Raw genomic sequence first — 22,327 nt, forward strand, 5'->3', positions numbered from 1 at the left:
GCCTAATGACAGGAGCTATAGTACATGAAAACACAATTATAGCCCTTGGTTCAATTGCTACTGTGTGAATGGCCTTTAAAAGAAGAAGAAAGAAACCAAACACACGCTGTCCAAGTGAATGTAAGACTGAACAATATCCCTTAAATCACTATTCATTAAAACATTGTCATTCGGAGTGCGAACATTAAACCCTGTTTAAGCTATTCGCCTGGAGATTCTCACTCATATGGATACATTTGACCTTGCGTAGCGGTGCATCTTGCTGTTTTAATGAGCTCATATGAGCGACAACACAGGCATATACAACCCACATAAGAGTGTCTCTATTCTGCACAATGTTGTTTTCATTGGCAATATTCTGAAGCCACATTAAGCATCCATTACAAGACACTACAGGAAACACGCTGATGGAACCTGCAAAAGATCCTCTGCTTGGGCTCAATACCACAAACCCCGACAGGCTTTACTATAGACAGTCAAAATGGCAGAAGAGGATAAGAGAAGCCTCCCACCGTCTTTTTCAAATGGGAACAGTGACCCCCAATGGACGATGTGATGTAACATGACAAAGGGTTAAAACAGCATCATCTAACATCTCCTCGACGTTGGCTGTGCAATGATTCTCAAATGCAGCAGGGGTCAGTGTTGTAACATGGCAAAACTGAACCCAGCCAGAAAGAAGCAGAAAGCTGCGGCTGCAAAAGATCACATCTGTCTCACTGACACCACTAATCCCATTTAATCCATATGAGTTAATGTCCAGCGTTGCTAGTCGCCAACTCCACCCTCCCCTCCTGAGGCACAGGGCTATGAAAACAAGGGCAGAGGCCCGGGCAGATCCCATTAACGTAGTGACCCTAATGGGCTAAAGCGGCAAAGATGACACTTAAATGTTTAGATGTACCAAGTAGGCAAGCACTTCATCACTGCTACACAGGAACACACTTAAGCAGACACACAGCTGATACACAGCAGTACATATGTTTATGTGGCATTTACACGAGACAGAGGAACACACACACACACACACACACACACACGACAGAGGCATGTAAATGAGCTGCACTGCACGCTGGAACACACATGCGAAAACACATTCTTCAAGCCAAGCAACGATTAAATGGAATGTAATTAAATAGGTGCAAATTGAAGTGCTAATTAACTAAAACAAATTGATACAACTGTGACAAGGCGAGAATGAGACATTTGCAAATGATGTAGAGAACAATACGAGTGGAGTGTAGCAGGCTACGGCAGGAGAGTATCTGGATACGGCCTGGTCTCCCTATTGTCTTACCCCCTCTCAAAGCTGTCATAACACACAGGCCTCCAAACAAAACACCTCACACAAATACAGGAGACTTCTCTTTTCAGTGAAGGCTCACGCTGCCACCCACTTCTATTCTACCTAACAAGCACTAAATCTCTATGCCCTTAAAGCCGTGTAACACGGCACCACACGCTAGACCACTGACAGCATTCACGCACAACAGAAACTTGACCCCTGACAGTGCAAAAGTTATGCTGCTTCTTCTAGAGTTTAACCGGTGCATGGCTTTGAAGGCCAGTACCATTGTTGGATTGTTCTATTTACTCAAAGTGGTCATTGTAAAGACAAATGAAATTAATTCAATTAAGTTATTCTGGCCAAGTTTTGATCATCTGTAAAACATTAACATTAACGATGCGTTATTCTCACATAGCTAAAAATTGTGACCCACCACATCTATTTCATGCTGGGATGGAGCACAGGGGCAGATTGCTATTTCTATTTTAGTAAATGTCCCTTACACCAGTGAAACTTTCTACAATTGCACCTGCTGTATTTTTAACAAGCACCTGCAGAAGCTTTATCTAAAATTATATACACATATATATATATATACTGCACATATAAAAATCATTGGTTGCAACACATTCGCTGAACGGCCAATATCGCCTCACTTCTACACATCAGTGTGAAGTGACATGAAAGGCAGCACAATCTGAGAATCTGGGCTGGGCGACCTTATTTCGAGCACTTTGTTCTCTGTTTTTCTGAACTGTGGTGTTCAGTGTTCACGTTCAAAGTGACAGCGTGCTTCCTGTGACACCTCCAGTAAGAGGACTTTTTTTTTTGTTTAAAGTCATTTTAATGCAGGTGTGTAAACAGCACATGTAGGTCTTCTCTCTCTCTCTCTCTCTCTCTCACTCACACACACACACACACACACACACACACACACACACACACACACACAGCACTATCTCACTGTTCAATCAATCTTCTTTCTTGTTTACATCTGTACAAGAACTTCGTGACTTTGTGGCCTTACATGACTTGCAGCTTAACCTCTGTTATGCTACTTTGTAGAAAGCTTTTGCAGGAGGAATATGACCCGAGGCGGCCGAGATTTCCTGGAGCACACATTTCTGAACTGCTCCCTAAACATTACTGTAATATAAACCACAATGATACTGTAAATCATAAAGCATGAGGTGTAATAAAGTGTCTCTCCCTGCTGTCTGCTCTAGTTAAACATCTACCAGGGGCAATATATCTGTTGCTATAGCTACAGATTCTCTGGGAGATGCAAAACTGGAATATAATGTAGCCTGGGAGGTCCCACTTTAATAAATTACATAAAAAAAGAAAGTAATCACAACTAGCCAGCTAGCAAAGCACAGAGAAACAATGTTCTCACAAATTTATTATGACTTTCACCTGCCTCCCGAGTGGAAAACCTAATGACTGCACTGAAAAAACTCTGCACTGCAATGTAACTGCAAAATTAAACATTGCTCTAAAATAATGGTCTTACCCTGTAAAGCAATATCAGATATGGTAGCACACTACATCCAGGAGGAGTTTCTCATTGCCTTTGTCCACTCCCAGCATGCAGTAGTCCCAGCTCCAACAGAGCATGTCTTTAGATCCCTGCTAATTCAATGTTCCCAGGCCTAATTGTCCCCAGAGTGGTTGCTCTGAAGTGGCCCTGCTGTATCTCAATGACTACGGCTTGTTAAAATTGATGGGACGTGTGTGTCTATGGACCTACACTAGAGCAAGCACCTTACATGGCTCGACATTAATCACTGTGCACTGTCCCATGCAATATTCACCTGGCTAAGCACAACGGGCACAGAGGTTGTTTGGGTTCGGTCGTTCTTTGCCATTCGCTTCCCTTTATTTCCAGTTCTATTTCAGTCGTTCTCTGCCTTTCCACCTGGCTCTCCCTCTCTTTGTATAAGGACTGGGGGGCTGCAGCCGCAGTCATGGGAGTGGAGAGGGAGATGTATCCTGAGGATAAATCAGGAGAGGGCCCAAATATTTCTGGGGATTGCTCTTTAAATAGCTGATGATCTATACATCAGTGGAGCTTATGTCAATTTTCCATCCCAAACCTCCGAGTTTACAAACTCTTGACGTCCAACCATCGGGGTCCAGTTTAGACTGAGACCCAATTCTACTCTGAACCATCTCCTGGGAATTAAGTAACGGACATAAAACCCTTCCACACAGTCCCCCACCTCAGTTTCAACACCGGTGGGACTGTTCCCTTATCCTTTCCCAGCTTTACCCTGGCATCCCCAGTAAAGTCAACACTGCCAGCCCCAGTGGAAACCCATAGGGACAGGTTTGGCTCCTCACAGTAAATCCACTGTGGTCAGGCTGTCTGCTGAGCAAAAATAGATGGCATTTAGGAAACTTGAAAACTCACACCGGGAGAGGTACACGCTCCCAGACACTTATTCACGTAGGAAAATCATCTCAGGCAAAAGAGAATAAAAGATCATTTTACCCAAAGAATTTCATTTGCAGAAATACCTTTTTCAATTATTATCTTATTACCTATAGGACATCTTTCTTTGTGCTGCTTGTTTATCTGTTTTACCATTTGAGCAAGTGACTTGTTCTTTAGCACATTTGTACAGTAAGAAACAAATTAATAAATAAAGCAGTGGTATTATTGCAACATTAATCATGCTGTTATATTACTTCTTCAGTGAACATTAGTTCTCTGATCTCGGTTCCAATTAGCTGGCTTTACTGTTATCTACCAGCAAATCAGTATCTTATTTGTATCATTTTCAGTACATAGTACTGCGGTACAGTATATACTGAACTGGAGACTCAACAAATTATCAAAAGTGCTTGCTCAGCTGTTGAAGTTAACGAAGTCATAAACAATTCACTTTAAACATTACGATTTGTAGTTTTATATTTAAAGACGTTCAATCTCAAACACGACAGCTTCCATATAAAAAAGACGACTTTTTTCTTATTAGTAATAACCCACATTACAAAAACAACAACTACGTCAACATGGTCAGTGTGAGACCCAAACTAACTGTTGGCCCTAAATCCTCAAAAGGCAGATGATAATTGCTCTATCTAATGTATAAAATCTGGAAGATGATCCAGGTATTTCTAATGTCAGTCAGAGTTTTTAAAAAGTTCAGTTTAGCCAGTCTACATATTGTCATCTACAGTACAGAGTATCACTCCTGCACATGTATGTGAATGTTCCTCTGCTAACTTGTCTTTGATGTGGTAAAGACAATTATCTGCATGTCACACATAACTAACTAATTGATCTGTCAAGCTCTATTACAAGTCCCGTTCCTCCACTCATCTCCGCCTTTCCACTCTGCACACACACACACGTGTACACACGCGACTCACACAAGCCATGTGCCCACAGAACCCTCTGCAGTGCACCTCATTATCCACTCATTTAATAATGCTCTTTGTTAAATTGCAGTCTTAACCTGACTAACTCGACTAAAGGCCTTTTTCTGTCATGTTGCCACTTATAAGCTTTCCAACTACATCAAGGATTTCACATTTTAGTGCTTATCTTATTACAAGTACAATAGACAGTGTTTCAGTTCCTTGATCAACCAAAACAGAATAAGCAGATAAGAGGAAATTAAGCAAAAGGTTTAAACCTCAATAGAAGAAGTTGAACAAATACATCTGTTTTCAATTAAATGAAAAAGTCCCCAAACAGCTTACGGTAATACTGATCTTAAATAGTTCCTGTACACCCATTTAAATCTCCACCTGCAGTTTTCAGTCCAAAGAACAATAAATTAGACTATTCTTTAATTAGAATAAGTCACTAGTTCTACACTGCAGCTCAGCAACATGCCAGGATGACTGAGTTGGAGACGATTCCTCTTGAACTCCAGTTTAAGTGGGCTGGAGGGAGGGTTACCCAGGAGATCTGTCTGCCGGGCGTCTCCTGAGCTGAGCTGCTATCGCTCAGGGTCGCTGCTCCCCAGATAACAACCAGCCTACTGTTATCAGTCATCCTGATCGCCCGCCCGTTACCACCTCCCCACTGCCCATGTTCACCGGCGCTCTTGCATCTATCGCGGCTCTCAGGCTGTCCCTGAACTATGCTCCGGTGCACCGGTAATGCCCCAGCTAATCTGATCTGTCTCCGGCTGGCTTACTACTTATAAACATATCTAGATATGAACGAGGAAGTAATCCTGAGGCAGCCACAGTAGGACAGGGGCATGCATGATGCTGGCTTCATGTCCACAGGCTGGCCTGATAGAGGGGAAGGGGGGTTGCCTGAAGGTGGACGGGGGGGGGGTGCTTAGAATAATAAAGTGAAGTGTCCAGAGATGTTTTGCTATATGACATTGTTAGTGGGCTGTGTGCAGCACAGGGTGAAGCATTCCACTAATGGACGGGGGAGGTGATTTGATGTGTATGTGTGGTTATCAGTGTGTTGCTTGAGCAAGACAGCGTTATGTGTTATTCATGACCCCATTTGAAGCATATTGAAGGTCAAAGTCATGTTGTTGGGTATCCTACAAGCTGATCTGATGTGATCTACCTTACATAGATGAATGGCTGTTTAAAACAAATGCAGAGGTTGTACTGGTACAGTGGTTTATGGATATTAGCCTTTATCAGAAATAATGCTGTTTATACAGAAGTTATCACCTGCAAAGTTAATGCCATACAGCAAGTGTGTGTGAATTTGTCAAATTCTTTTGATAATTCAAGGTGCACACACATTCAATGTGCGTGTGTGCACCTTGTCTCTGTATTTAATCTGGATAACTAAGATAACTTACTATGTTTGGGTAATGCTATAAACTTCAACAGAGTTTCCTTGAAGTGACTAATAAACCATTTAAAAAAAAAAGTTATTGACTCACTGCAAAAAATTTAATTTACCTGTGACTTTGTTAAATTTTTGGCACATAAAAATAACAAGTAGAAGCTGTTGGATCCAATTCAAACAGTCTCAGCACTGGCTTTCAAAATCATCTCCAAAGAAAACGTGTGACTGCTGCAGAAATAGTTCCTGACAGGATGTACCGCAACTGACAGGAGAGCAGGAAAATAGTCCTTAGACCTTCACATGCAGCGTGTCACACAGACACACACACACACACACACACACACACACACACACACACACACACACACACACACCAAGCTCGATCATTCCTGAGGTCTTGAGGTGTCTCTTAATTGGGTCAAATGCCAACCCCCCACAGCTCCTGTCCTGCAGCAAGCTACTGGCACCCCAGGGTGCCTCAGGGAGTCCAACACATCACCTCGACTGCAGATCATTGCGTGTGACATTCACTAGGGACACCTTCTCTGACTGGAGAGAGCAAAACAGAAAGAAATGTGGACAGAAAAGGCTAAGCTGGACTCTTGGAGACGAGGGCAGCCTGAAGGAGAAAGGTAAAGTGCACTTGTGCTGATCATCCTAAATACATGTATCGCTGTCAGCGTATTAAAACAGTCCGTCGTCGTGTGTAAATAATTAACAGACTTCACATGACTGCCTGAAACCATTTTCAAATCTGTAAATGAGCTGCTCACGTGTTTCATTTCAAATTTTGTGGAGGAAATCCGAACTTTACATACACAAACGCTCGATTCAGGTGTGCACATCTATCTGCCTGCGTCTCTCTTCCAGTGTGCCCTCATGCATTTAAGTATGAGTAAATGTGTTCAGCTAACTTGCCTAAAAAGAGATCTGTGACTACCAAACAACCATGTGCCTGTGATAGTCTGTTGGCGTCGCTGCCAAGGACGTTTTCTGTGGCAGATAAAATCCACAAAGGGCTCCTCATCGAAACGCAGTCCATCTGGAAGCGGACGTGTTTTATATGCATGGGATTCCATCTATCAGAGACGCGTTGTGGAAAAAAGGACAAACAGATATCTCTATTGCTCTCTCCTTAGCTCTTACACTCGAAGCAATTGCTCCTCCGTCCTCGCTCCAGACTCACGACAATAAAATGAAGCTTTGAAGTTAAACTTTTACAGCTCCTGTGATCATTGTAAGGCACTCTGGAAAACAGAGCAACAATTCTTTGAAAGGTACAGGGACAGACACAGCTAAAGAACACCACAAACATCCCCGTGACACAATCATCTGTATAAACTGTTCAGAAGCTGCTATGCTGGTTAGACCAAATGTGCATTTGCATGCCACTCACTAATACCACTAATACCTATTGTATATATATGTATAAATGAAACTTAAGTGAGCTTTATCTGTTGCACTCAGACCTATTTATAAATCATATTATGGAAACTGGTTTGGTTTGGGTTAATTAGCTGTGGTGGGTGTGGTCTTAAGAAACAGGCTTGCACAAACACCAACTGTACTCATAACTGAAGCACAGAGGAGCCATTCACCTTTCTAAATGCTTATTTAACTGCTTTATGATTCATAGTGCCATCTACAATGAATAAGCCATATAACAGCTCATGTCGTCAGCCTGATTCTGCACTGTGATTATGAGTGGGACTGGGTGTTGTTGTTTCAGAGCGCACAGTAGTTACTACTTCTCAAAACAGTAGTAATTGTTGTTGGCAGTTGTAGTTAGGTATTAGGGGTTAGTTCTGTGTATGCAGAGAAGTGAAGTCAGGGCAGGGTGATATTTTAGCTGCTTGATCTCTGACAGACAGCCAAACAACGCTTCAGGCCAACACTGTAATTAAAGCAAACAACTGACTTGAGAAAAAAAAGCAGGAAGTCAAGGGAAAAGGGAAACACAAGGGGATCGCAGGTCGGCAATATTTAGTAGATGTAACCATGAAGGAGGATGTCTTTAGTATTCTACAGCTCACAAGACCGTGATGGACTCTAATAATGCACACATGTCTCAACAGTTTTTCCAATATGAGTAACTAATATAAGTGACCTTTGTGACCTCCTCTACACACTTCCACAAATACCTGGGCATCATTGACAAAATATGAAGTTAATTTTGTTTAAAGATATCCTTTGCAGACTTGTTTGGCTGACAAGCAGGACAACAGACAACAAGCTAAAATTAAGTGTAAAGTGCCTCCGAGACATTATTTCAAACTGTAATAGGAGGAGCACAAACTTGGCTTATCGTCAAGACGCCGGCTCAGGATGTTTTGATTCTTCACTTTATTGTTTTGCCATTTACACCATCTTCACAGACAAAGAGACAAATCCTTCCTGTGATGGGCCGAAAAATAAAATAAATGGATTTCACCTTTCTGCTGTGTTTTTAGCTGCTTTCCTGATTTCACCACTTCCGTAATCTCTAAGACAGCATGTGCAGTAAATCTCCCCGTGAAGTTAGAGGCCAGGGCAGCAGAAGTTAGTAGGTTTTCACATGACAGCAGCATCTTACTGATACCATGGACTTATTATCTGAAGTGGAATGTAGATCTGGTTCAGTAATTGCAGCCTATTGCAGTTACACAGTAGATAAGAGCATCAGCTAAATACATAATTTCTAACTGTCTCTTAGCAAACTAAATATCACAGCCAAACTCATTTTCAGCCATGTTAACTTCCTCAGGAAATCTTATCTAAGAGAGATATTTTTGTCTGTGGAGGAGGCCTCCAGGCTGCATAGCCTCATTATTTAGTTTGGCTTCCTGACTACATTTCCCCTCTTATCCTCAACAGCACTATGGTGGATCTTGGCCTCAGACAGGAGCATAAAAACATCCGCCCATTTAAACAAACTGTTAACACATAGATGGGCTATCTCACTGGGACAGACTCTGAGTCTGTGGGCTCAGCAGCGTGCTTAAAGCTGGGGATATTGGCAGTCCTCTATCTGCATAAACAAACAGAAAACCACTTCTGTAGTCATGAAGGAAAACAAGGATCGGGCGGCAGGGTAAGCCCACCTGCAGGCAGCATACCAACAATGTATGAAACAAATGCATTTGGGATATCGCCAGGTCTGATCAGTGTGTTCAAGTCAAATACGTATATCGCTCTTCACTGAGGTCCAAATGATGTTTAACCTTCAACATGACACAGTTATAACTTGTCTGTTTCTGTTTTTTTGTTGCTGCAAAACGCCCACGGTGCACCATAATCACCACCGGGCAAATACATATTAAATAGACAAGTACCATCCACCAACAGTGGTATGAAAAGTGGTGGTTGCTGAGTGGGTTTTTTTGAAGTTCTTTTCTGAGAAGAAATAAACATCTACACAGCAGATGTTGAGAAAGTCTCAAACAGATTAGTTGGCAATGACCTCGACCTCCACAAAGGGCAAAGAGAGTTGAGACTGGTGTAAAGATTAGAAATGGATACACACTATTTTTAACATGACTGGGGCAATTTAAACAGCTCTAAAAACAACATTTGTAATAGTTTAGTTCTCTTCAGTACTGAGCACTGAGATGAGGGATTGATTGCGTCTAACATGATGTGATCTCCTGACACTCACATAATCCCTGCTGACACAAGAATGAGTCAGGCTACACCTGAGGAGGGTGTCAGGCATCCTTCATTACCTGCAGATGGTAGTGCTGACCAATCACAGCAAAGAAGCAGATCCCGCTGTCACCTCAGGAGCTGGCTAACACAAAAACATACTTAAAACCTTTGACACTGACCATTTTGTTCTTCTTGGAGTACGTCTTCTTCAGCAGCCGCTCGTTCATCCTCTCCTGCTCCCGCTGGGCGTGATGGAGGAAGCCGTTCTCTAGGGGGTCCACCACTGGCTGGAGATTCTCCTCTTCCTCCTCCACCTCCTCGTCATCCTTCTTCTGCCGCTTCGCCACCTTCTTCTCCTTCCACCGCTCCTTCTTCTCCTGTGTCTTCACAACTCCAGTCTTCTTCTGCAGGGAGGAAAAAAGGCAAAGCTTGTTAGAAAGCGGCGTGATGCCACAAACACTGCTGCTGTAGTTCTAGATGAGCTCTTAATAAAAAGAAACTAAATGATAAATATTCAGCGACTGCCAACTGTCACTCGATACGGTATAATCTGCTGCACACAGCTCGTACTTTTAGCATTCACTAAAAGCCTCCTTTCCTTTCCTGGGGAACTGCGGAGACAGATATCTCACACCTGGCGACACAGATACTAATCAATGCCACACTGACAGGAGAGATTCACTTCCTATCATGTCTGAAGGATTTCCTTAAAAACCCTGAAACAACTGCACACCGGGTAATGACAAGTGTATGAAAAACGACACTTCACGCTGAGCGAATGTGTGAAAGAATGGAAGGGAGGGTGCGCCACAGCTGGCAAACAGTCAAGCGCACACAGCCTCTTTCACTCCTGGCTTACACAATGCAAGCAAACACTCGAGCAGAGAGCGGTGACAATCATTCACTCTCTCTAAAGTTATCTTTAATCCTGTCAACAGCAGAACAATGCTTTACTGGAGCCCATAATCACTTTATGGCTCAGTTGTAATGAGCTTATGATATGAAGTGCTGCTTTAACACACACGCTGAAGAAAATACAGTCGCTCCTCACTTACACTATGACCAAGCAATTTCTCCCTTTAACTAATCATCTCTTTCATGCTTCAGCAAAAGCATGTATGGAATTAATGTTTGTTTATTGAGATCCAAACACCATTTGTAAAACTGGTGTCTTATTTGGTTTTTCTTCACGTGGCCCACCACATGCGATCGATGGCAGAATTACTTTGCGCGAGAATGAGTCCTTGCGTTTTATGAACAGAGTGAGAATACTGCATCTAGTTTGCGTCTGTGCTTTACTCAATGGACAACCACAGACATGACACACACAATCAGTGTATTAATACATTCATTACATTAACATGCCACAGCCTTGGAGTGAACGTGGCAGGATGTCGGTCATGGTGCCAGTTTAACATTGTTATTATCGCTCTATGTTCACAGTGTTTGGCCACGACAGTGAAGTGGTCACTGTCTTGAGCTGTCCGCTGATGGGAAGGCTTCCCTTCCTTTCATCCATCCATGAATGAACATGTTGGTTGTGGATCTGAAGTCAGACCGACGTCCAAATGCATTGGCAGTGCGAATAAAGATATGATTAAGAAGCACACACACAGAACACTGCTGGCTGCCTGCTAGTGCTTCTAATGACTGAAACGTGTCCTCGTCCCGGGCTTCTGCTGCTAATTTCCAGCTCTCATCAGGCCCAAGCGGAGCTGGTGATGAGCTACTGCTTGGTAAAGGCTGTCAGTGGATATCACCGCACGTCTGAACGGCAGAGGACGACAGGACTCCGCTTGAAGCCACGTGGAGTTCAACCCCGAGGGCGGCCGGTTCACGTTTCAACATCTGTTCACAGCCAGCAGCGTTCAGCCCGGCCGCGGTACGCTCCAGCGCTCCATGTGAATAATCAAATTATTAGCTTCAGGGGTGGGAGGTTAGCAGATGGCTAGCACATTAGCCCCATAACTGCTAATGAATGACACCTTCCGTGACAAAAGGTGTTCACACGCCAGGCGCTGCAAAAGGCTGGCTACGAAGAGAAAGACGGCTTCCACGACAAAGAGCAATTTAGATCCAGGTGAAACTGATCTAAGCTTTACCTGAAGAAGGCCAAACCCACCTGTTCTAATGCAGCAGTCTTTAAATTATGAAATCGTTTTTTATATGTGAATAGTTTTGGCTACACTGAACCTGAACGTGCAGCTGAACCGTCTCCGCTCTTGCAGGCTGGTGTAATTCCCAAGCTGCCAGTTGAAGCTGTTTGGAAAACACATCAAGTGTTTCTGTTTATAAGATTTTCTTCTCACTAGCTTAGAGGAAAAAAAAAATGACAATAACACTTTTAAAGGCTGAGTGCGACACTTGCAAACTGTGAGGAAAATATTTTTTTTTACATTATGAAATAAAAAAAAAAATTGTTACTTCCACACAGCAAAGTCTACTTAACACAGAGGATCACGCTGCTGCACAATCACTGTTTTCTAGCAGAAATAATAGTCTTTGACGTAATATACATGTGTAATATGCCGTCACTAGAACCTAATAATGACACGAGATACATCATGAAGTGTTCATGGAGCAAATGAATCACGTGAAACGTTGTTGAATATCATTGTGGGGGGGGTTCTGTGGAGAGTCCGTACTACTGAGTTGTACAGAAGTAAAACCATTAATGGCAAATATATGAAGCTAAGAGAGGTGACAACATTGTCCATAAAGACAGAGAACACATCAGTCCACTCTTGGCTCAGAAATGGTTGACACCAGTTTGACATAAAGATTTAACGTCGTCTCACAGTCACTGCCGTTTCTCATCTTTCACATTACTTTCTCACGAGGTACCAGACGGTACTGGCAGGCCACTTGTCATGTAATTCATTACCCGGAGAGCCATCTTTAAAGAGCTACAGTCTGACAACAGAGGATGGTGCGAACACGACCGGCAGAAATGAACCTCCAGTAAAACTCTCCATCAATATTCACCAAGTCAGACACATGGGTTGCAATTTTCCATCACCTCAGTTATTAATAGCAACATCTCTGTCTTTCTGAGCAAACCTGTTGTGAGTGCTGGGATCAATTAGGCATCACCTTGCAGGGAAGGGGAGTCTTATTAGCATTCTGAACGATATCCCTGATGATAATCATCTGTCTCATTCAGCCAAGGCAGAAAACACAGACATACACGACAGTTTGCTCGCTCATGTTAAATTAATAATATCTGAAGAATCGGCACATTCTCCACATGTGCAAGTTAATGTCTTGTGAATGGAGATCAGCATTATTTAAAGTACAATAAAGATGACATCAGGTAACCCGAATTTAGCATGTATGATCACTAGATTGAAATTTAAGAAAAAAAGCATGTCAATACTCATCTGCCATTATGTAAATCTATGACAATCCAGGAAACTACATTTAACTTTAGTTAGACCATTGCCATTTATGGTATTATCAATAAACCTTTTTGCATGTTTATATTTAAGAAGAAACACTAATCTGTTCAGCACTCAGAGCTACTTGTGCCAAATCTCAAATCATAAAACAAGTAATGACACCAATAAGACGTTGTAGTTATTTCACCCTTCAAATCAAAGCCAACTCAGCCAACAGGCTTTTAAAGGGTCAGGGGAGAATGTCTGTAAAAGAGCAGTTTTTATCGGCTAAGTGGTTTAGCTTGCCAAGACATATAATAACTGTAATAGCTCAGCTTCCAAATTGGCTTAAAACCTTAGCAAATATGGTCAAAAAATTATTTCCAAAAGGCCATGTCCGGCTCATCTCAGTGTGTCTTGAATTGCATGGCCTTTCAATCATGTCACCGCCGCGTCTCCCCCAAAACATTAAGCTCTCTAATAAAACACAACAGTGAGGACATACGAGACTCGCGATTGTGACTTGCGTACAGTGGCAGCATGAGGTGACGTGAGGAGCAAACGCCACAGAGTGATATCTACATATCTGAGAATTCAGTGTCATCTCCTCAAATAACGTAAAGTTCGTCCTACTCAACAGCCATCCCTCTCATCCCTGCGTGTCACACATGACTCAGTCAACCTCCACGTGACATCAGCGTGACGTTGGATGTGGGCTAAGGTATTTCCACAGCGTTTCCTCCAAACGCTTTGAAATGGGCTAACTGCGGTGAAGGGCTTTGTTAAACACCGTTTGCACCTTTATGTTGAGCATGATAAACTGTACAACTGTAGCTTCTTGAGTGTCCTCATTTCAAGACAATACTATGAATACAATCTCATTGCAGTACCTCTCAGGACATACGACTGGTTCCCATGTACAACTCATAATAGACACTTAATACTAAGAGTAGTGAAACTGATGTAGATCTAGGTGTGGAACATGTGCATAATGCTTCCATATCTAGCTTTGTATGTGTCAGAAGCTGCTGCTTATCGTAATATCTGTTTTTATATTATACTCTTGCTGTCCTTTCTATCTCATGAGTTCAGGCTTAGCTGTGATGGAATTTCCATATATTTTCTTTCATAAAACATTTATGAAATTATCTTTACAGAAAACAGTGCTGCCTCTCGCACTCTTATTAAACAACCTTACAAAAAGGAGTAAAATGCTGATGCAAGTCATTGTACAGTAAATGCTTTTCTGTGGGTAAAAATGCCACATGTACTTCAGTAAACATTAGAAATCAGAGCTTTTAAATGACAAACAATGTCATCTCTGTCCCATCAGTGGTAAAAAAACACAATCATTCATTACAAGTAGCTCTTCTACTGTTTAGATTTGAAAGCATGAAATGTGACACTGACCATAAAGTTGAGAGGAGGGAGAGTGGAGATGATGACGAGGATGGACAGAGAAACAGAGACAGCGTGAAGAGTGGAGGAGGCGCGGGGGGGGGGGGGGGGGCTCAGCTTGGAAAAGGAGAGACGCTTGACTGGTTTGACCCAACCATGTTACCCTGGCAACAGTATGAGAGAGCTTTGTTGCTCTTCCAGCCTGTATGGGGACTGGAGCATGTGTAAGTGTGTGTGTGTGTGTGTGTATGTGTGTGTGTGTGTGTGTGTGTGTGGTGGTGGTGGGGGGGGGGTTATGACTGCATAAAATCCAACACAGGTTTCTGTGTCGGCAACAATAAAGTGCATGGTTCTATGTGGTTATGCTGGGGCCCTGAAATCCACTGTTGAAGCACATTCAGCTCCCAAAGGAAGCTTTATACATTCTGCACAGAGGAACGTCAGCAACCCTGAAGCGGATGCACTGAAGGGATGCATAAACCAGAAAGCAAAGGAGTCTCACAAAGTGAGTGTGGAGTGCAGACAAATAGGAGGAGAGATGGAGGTGAAATCATCACCCTTTCTTCACTGCTCCCTGTCTCTTATTTCTGAGACAAGTAAAGCAAAGAGCTCTTAGGGGTTCACCTACCTTAACATTAAGCAGTGCCACAAAGAAATTACAAGGCCCAATGGACCTCTAGCTTAACTGTCAAGTCCTTAAAACTGGGTTATATGTCACTGAATGCTACAAGCTATGAGCTATGATAATGAGCAAAGCAGAAAACTAAAGCGACAACAAAGCTTCTGCTCTAAATTTAGATCAAGTACTGAGCAATCATGTATGGGTGACCAGCTGATCATCCATGTGTTTATTGTGTGTTGATGCTTTGGTTTCAGGCTATTATGCTGCTCAACAGAAGGAGAAAGAAACCTGACTGAGGTTTACACTTCTTGCATGACTGATTCATCACTAACACTTTAAAATAAAAGCACAAGACTGCTACACCGCCAGTGCAGGAAGGAGCCTTACAGCAGGTCGCTGCTACCAGACTTTACAATATATCACTGCACTGATACACAATTACACAGTGAGCATGTGACTTAGAATTAGCCTGTTTACCACAGCTAATAGTAATATATTCAACATTTTGTAGATATATGTATTATTTATTTTGTTGTTGTTTGTTTTTAATGATCTTCTTGTATTTGTGTTTCCCTCTGCTGCTGTAAACACAGAATTATTCCAGTAGTTTCATAGTCAATTAGTAAGTTCACACCGTCCTCACAACGCTTTTCATGTCTTTAGCTCCTTTTAAGCTGGCGGAGGTGTGGCTGTGCAGATTTATCGCTCAGCTGTTGGACGGATTCTGTTCACATTACAGCGGCTCTCGTCGTGTCAGATCAATCATTCCGACTTGTCATGATTCAGACTGGATTGATTGAATCATTCAGCGCTCACTGGCTTTTATAGTCCCACGCATGTTAAGATCCACAGAGAAAAACGGAGCATATACCTTGCACGTTATGCTGCTGTCAGCTACATCAAACTCACCTTTGATGAACTCATGCAGCGCGTTACAGTACATCATTTACCCAACCCCTCTCTATCTCTCAAAGCACACAATTAGAGGGTGACTGCTCGAAGAAAAGAGAGCACCCTGTGTGCGTAAGAGCTTATCAGCCTGTGAACAAGAGAGAGCATGCATTCTACAGTGATCAATGTTGCATAATTGGCCAGCACACAGATTAAATGAACCACATCCTTTTCACCTTTTGTTAATCGATGTGCAGTACTTTTCCTCCTGGTTTGGCTCAGCAAGTAAAGGCCTAATCTTGTGTGAAAGTAAGCTACTATTTTTGGTGGCGTTGCTGTGTGTGGTGTATTCTGGCAGAGCAGAGGAATGAACAGGGGACATGAGGTGTTAATCCATGGCAGGTCAGTTTTCCTGCTACACTTGTGCAGCTAACAGGAGCCGACCTGTGAGCAGACCCCCGCCTCCCTCTATTTGTCGTTTGCTTTGCTCTCTGCTTCACGCTGCGGTTCACTCAGTTGCTGTGCTTGCTTTCTCTGTTTTGTTCGCATACAACTGAATTTGAATCACGTGGGAATAACTGTCAGGATGATTCACTGGGAAAAGCATCAACATGTTTTCTGCACGTTTTGGTTTATTCTAATATTTAATAATGTGGTAAGACTTGATTCTATGTTTTGCATAGTTTTCCTGTTAGTAAGTTGTTTACCTTATAAAACAACAAGCATTTTTGTTTTGTTATTAATTGACTGAAACTCAAGTAAACCAAAATGTTGAAAGCCATATGCTAATTACTATTAAAGACCTTACATTTATAGACACTTTAGTGCATGGCGTGAGCCGCGGTGGAGGCTAAGTACCACAATCCCTTCCCAGTAGTTTTACACCTCTCAGCTAATCCCTCCTCTACACCCACTCTGTCAGTTTCACAGTCAGAGATTAAAGATGAAGGTATTAAAGAAGACAAAATGACTGAGTGAATGAGGATTAAGTCTACTGTCTGCATTATGACTTTCAATATATGATAATATTTTAGGTGCGAGATTACAATTCCTTACTTAAGATAGTAATTATAACTTTATGATCACACATTTTCGTTTTTAGCATTGCTGCTATTTTACAGACTATATTCTTGTGTAAAAATGTTTCATTCTAACACGTGCAGTGACATTAATGTCGCCCGTTCAGCAGCACGTGCTAATGCATTCATTTCAACAGTAAAAAGACTATAGCAGCCAAGAGAGGATGCTGTAGTTTGCAGGTCTTTATTAGATATCAACTAACACCACCTACATTCTCCCAAAGGTGCTTTCCATTGGCAACTTGAACTTATTTTACAAAGGCTTCATCAGTTAGAACTGAAAAAGTCCAGTTGCCACTGACAGCTTTGGGATAACCATGACCTGGATGAGGAACAAGAGGAATCACCACAATTTGAATGTTGCAGATAGTTTTGGAGCCTGATAGGTGATTTTCCCAGTGTTTCCCGCCCTGGAGATTGTGTCTCTACCTGCCAGTGCTGCCTTATGTGTGTCACAGCCCCACCTCCTCCTCATTCCCGCCCTCCTCCTTTATTGCACACTCCAACCATTTAATTGCATTTTCTGAACTAGTGGAGTGTACAGAGTCTGAAACTGCACTTTTTTATTACCCTTTAAGTGTTGTTATGGCTCTGTAAGCTGCACTTGGTTTTCCTGTGTCTGTGTACATTTAGTGTATATACATGCTTATGCACCTTTCTCTTGTGTGCGTGTGAATAAATGAATAAGTGGAATTGAGGGGATGCAAAACAGCAGCTGCATATGTTCTTGTATAAATGAATGGAAAATATAACTCTGGTTGTGGATTTTCATTATTCATACTATGTGTAAATAGTATGTGTGAGTGTGTAGCACAGTATAGTACAATACTTCAATGTTTAAGTTAGCGGTAAATAGTGACGGGGACTTAAGTTGCTCATACTTTTATTACAGTTAGGAAGCACTGTTAGGAGGCAAGAAATGCTAAATGTCTTAGAGAATCATTTAGCTTTGCTGACTGTTGCCTATATGAAGTGATGTATTGGTAGATTCAGGGTTCAGTGTCTTGTCTAGGGACATGACAACATGTGGCCAGGAATAGGGGGAAACTGGGAACCGTACCACCAACCCTGGGGTTCTAAGACGAATGCCACACAGATTGACACGTCTCTAGATCAGACTCATGTAGGAACTTCGTCAGCCATCAGATTTCGATCACTCATGAATCCTGTGCATTCTGACCTTATTTCCAGCTTTCTTACCATTTTATTAGTAAGTTTTTAGTTTTGATTGAATTATATTTTGCCTTAAAGTGCAATTACTGCTGCAGACACTTTGTGAGGTGATGCTACAACATCAGTAAAGTAGAATTAAAACTGCATCAAACTACATAGGATCATATAAACAGGTCAACCAAAATGGTTCTAATTATTTCTTATTTCCATGGATTGCCTAAAAAAAACTCAGTTTGTCATAATTAATCAACAGACCTTAGTCACCCAAATAACAAAAACAACAAATCACATTGCTATAGCAGTAAGTCTTTAGAAATAGTCCAGAAATAGTAATGCATTGTTCTAAGCAGAGACTCGCGTTGGAATTGGAAAGCCCAAAATGACTTGCGGCCATCATCTGCAAAGTAATAAAAGTGTGTGTTTGTGTGATTTTGAGTGTTTGTGTGACACATGTGTGTGATAAGTGAATCGGCTCCTGGAGTGACACCATCTGGCCAGTGAGTGCTGAGAGGAGAAGAATGGAGGGAATGCAGCGATAACAGGGCAGTGCAGCACAACAATAAACACTGACTTTAAATCTGCTCAACAGCCCTGACAAACACTCTGGGAAACAAGAGTGCAGACACACACACACACACACACACACACACATGAGGCCAGACAAAGGAAGACAAGCTGAGTCTAATCAAGATATCTCCACATTTCCACTGTGTGTGTTCATACAGCTCATGACTTCTCTGGTGAAGGGATATGTAACACAAATATTATCTCAGCTATTTCCAACTGTCACAAGGGACTTACAGTTTATATTGCAACTACAAATATTTATTTTACATAATGTAGTACTTACAGCTCTTACAAGTCAACATTACTTTTATTTACTTAAAACTAAACACTGTAACTTTTGACTTTACTGTAAAAACACTATTGGGCATCCAGTGTTTGGATTTATTTTCCAATGGGATTCCAGAGTTATAGATCTAGTGCAGAAAGACGTTATCAAGGTTATCAAGAACACCAAGCTAAAATAAATGCAGCCAAATGCAACAATGCTGCAATAAATCCTCCTTCATCATGGTTATCCTTTTCAATTTTATGTTTGTAGCTGTTTCTGTTATTTAGCCAACCATCATCAGGGCAGGGCAGGTTATTTTGGAAGAGTAATAGCTAACAGATTAGTTATCCTGTTAAAAAAGTTAATAATGTAACATTAGTTCAAAGTGAAACATTTTACAATCCCAATATTTTTTGAGTACTTCAACAACTGTTTCAAACGGTTCAGTACAGCTGTAGAATCCTAAATACACACATTTCAAACAGGCAGTGTAAAAATCAGTACTCAGCAGACTACAGCACATTCCCTCCTGTTTGACACTGAGCATTTTGATGTTAACAGTATATTCACCACACTGCCAAACAAGCTTCACACTGTACAGTAATGTTGGACCCCTTTCTCATTTCATGTGGAGAACATTGATGAATTTCCTGGAATGAAAGTCGTCGCTGACCCCGTGTTGTCTGGAAATATGCCAAAAGAAAGCATTTCCCCACAGCAAACAGATGCAAATCAACAGAATAACCATTAGATTCCACATATAAGCTTTTTACCAGGAAGAATACATCCAGTTGTAACCCCTTAGTGATCACCAACATAGTGAAGATATAGATATATATGTATATAAATAATAGTAAAACGTAATATAGCTCATTTAGTATATCAAATAGTATGTTTGAGGAAACAGAGAGACTTTAACGTGGCGATCAGTCCTGATCTGTACTCACTAGCCAACTCATCACCTCACTTGGCCGCCACCCACTGAGCAGTTTATTTCCACTGTCAAATTCACTTGCTCCCTCTCTGCTGCTGATCACTTTGATGATGATGCATCTCTCATCCCACCGCCATCCCAGCATGCACCTGCGAGCTGTTGCTTTATGGTCCCTCGCAGCCTGGTGTACTGATCCCTGCCAGCTCCTGCCCTGTTGCTCTCGTTGTGTCAGGGTGTGAACTTTAGCACTACCATTTACTTTCTGATGTCAAAGGGAGGCACGTACTGTATTTTACTACAGGACCAGCGTGGCACCATCTGCATGATGCCAAACATTATAAAAAAGAAGAAAGGCAATAATTTTAAAATGTCTGAAGGTTTAAAGTGAAGATCATGAGCTGCAGAAACCACACATCTCAGCCTAAACAGTGCACTTAATAGTTTGGGGACTATTAAGTGCACTGACAGGAAAGAGGCTCTCTACAGAGGCCAATATGTCCTGTGAACCTCCCACCCATTGAAACAGGAAGCTCCTTACTTTCTGCTGCTGCTGAGCCCACACACTGCAGCCCAGAATACGGCCGGGTGTCATTCCTCGGGTTTCTCCTTTCCTTACGCTCTCCAGAGAGGGCAAGTGTTGCCTCGGTAACAGCTATTCCCATTGGTATAACAAGATAAAGCCCTGTGAATGTGTAATGTTGTTCTCACACTGTCAACAAATCAGCCCAACATATTTCTGTACCAACTGTTAAGTACGTTTTTCATGATTGAACTGCTAAAAATGCACCAGGGACGTTGATGGCAAGCCTCTTCAGGAACAATAAGCGACGAGCGTTTGAATACTAACACACACATTTTTCTGTCTGCATCGCTGAACGCTCACTGTCATTGTCTCAGTCTGTTCACTACAAAGGCAAATCCAAACACAAATTACAAAAACCAGTTTCCTTCCCACGATGACTGCATCCGAAAGACGGCAGCAATGTTTTGACGTCAGCTGAATTTCTGAATGCATCCCGCTGTGAGCCGAACCAGGGCGAGGAGTCGGCTTTGTTCACACAGCGGGAGGCTGACAGAGCAGAGGAGTCCCAGCTGAAGGCAAGTGACAGAGGGAGGAGAAAGCTCAGATGTGCCTGTAGCCTCACAACTGTATCACTGCAGTCAGAGCAACACCCTTCTCCAAAAGCTTTCTTTGTAACAAAACAACTGCTTTCAATTCTCTTCCGAGCTTCTAGGCATTGACGATCTTCCTATACACCTGTACAGACACACATACAGGCCTGAGGACTGAAGTAAAAACATCCAAGCCCTCGGGGAAACCCTTGCTGACTCAGTCGAAAAGATGTGTCTGCCTTCGAGCGCATAGTGAATCTGAAAAGATGTGTGACTGCTATGAATAATACAGAGAGCACCACACAAAGACTTTCAACTCTCGAAACCAAGCTCAACCAGCTCATGGTGGCAGGTCGAGGAGGAAGTATTGTGACCTAGAGACTGATGAATATGAATCTTGACTCCTCTGAGAATCTCCACTGAGAGCTGGAAAGTGAATGAGCTGTACTCTTCATTCTCCACCAAACGCTTGTATGTCAGCAGGTACATTGGCAAGAAAAAGTAAGTGAACCTTTTGGTATTTCATTGTTATGTGCATCCATTTGTCATAAAAATGTGATCTGATCTTCATCAAAGTCAAAAGTATTAACAAATATGATGTGCCTAAAATAATAATAAATAACAAAACAAATTCTGGTCTTTCATGTCTTTCAATGAGAACATTGCCAGACAACAATGCTGGGCCAAAAGCCAAACCACCAATCTGTTGTGCTGCGTTAAAAAAAAAAGAAAAAGAAATACATATTTGATCACAGCTTGAATATCAAATTGATATTGTTAAATGTGTTACTAATAACATTAAATGTGGCTCTGTTCTAATCTGGCAACAGTGACTCAGCAAGCGAAACACCAGGAGCTGATACTGATACCGAAACAGCTCCGCTCTCTTTGTGTGAAAAATGTTTCCAGTCATTTATGGCCCTCTGTTGTGTCCTTTAAGATTATTAGCATTTTTCCTGGGCAGCACCAGCTAAAAAAGAGACATAAACTGTGATCTGAGGGGATGATAAACATGAATATTTAGAGTTTTACCAAAGTGTAAGCGTTTTGTTTGACAGGGAGAAAAACGAGCTTCCACAGAGAGAGGCGAAGAAAACAAGCGCTCCTGTTGCTAAAAGTCACCCCAGAGCGCTGCACATCCACCAAGTCAGCCGTGAACTGATGCCATCACACTGTTTGCTAGATGAACGAGCTCAACGTGTTGTTTGCATAT

At 42.0% G+C, this 22,327-nt stretch overlaps 1 protein-coding gene across 8 annotated transcripts in view; it reads right to left on the reverse strand.

Moving 5' to 3' along the window:
- The window catches only part of fbrsl1 (fibrosin-like 1), a 244,229-nt gene that overhangs the window by 168,385 nt on the left and 53,517 nt on the right, over positions 1-22,327 (reverse strand). For all 8 annotated transcript variants that reach the window (XM_026342356.1, XM_026342355.1, XM_026342354.1 and 5 more), the window contains exon 2: positions 9,872-10,096. In XM_026342356.1, the coding sequence (XP_026198141.1) occupies positions 9,872-10,096 (225 nt within the window). The remainder of the gene's footprint in view (positions 1-9,871; positions 10,097-22,327) is intronic.

This window comes from Anabas testudineus, chromosome 9 (assembly GCF_900324465.2).
Source record: "Anabas testudineus chromosome 9, fAnaTes1.2, whole genome shotgun sequence".
NCBI classification, from domain to species: Eukaryota; Metazoa; Chordata; class Actinopteri; order Anabantiformes; family Anabantidae; genus Anabas; species Anabas testudineus.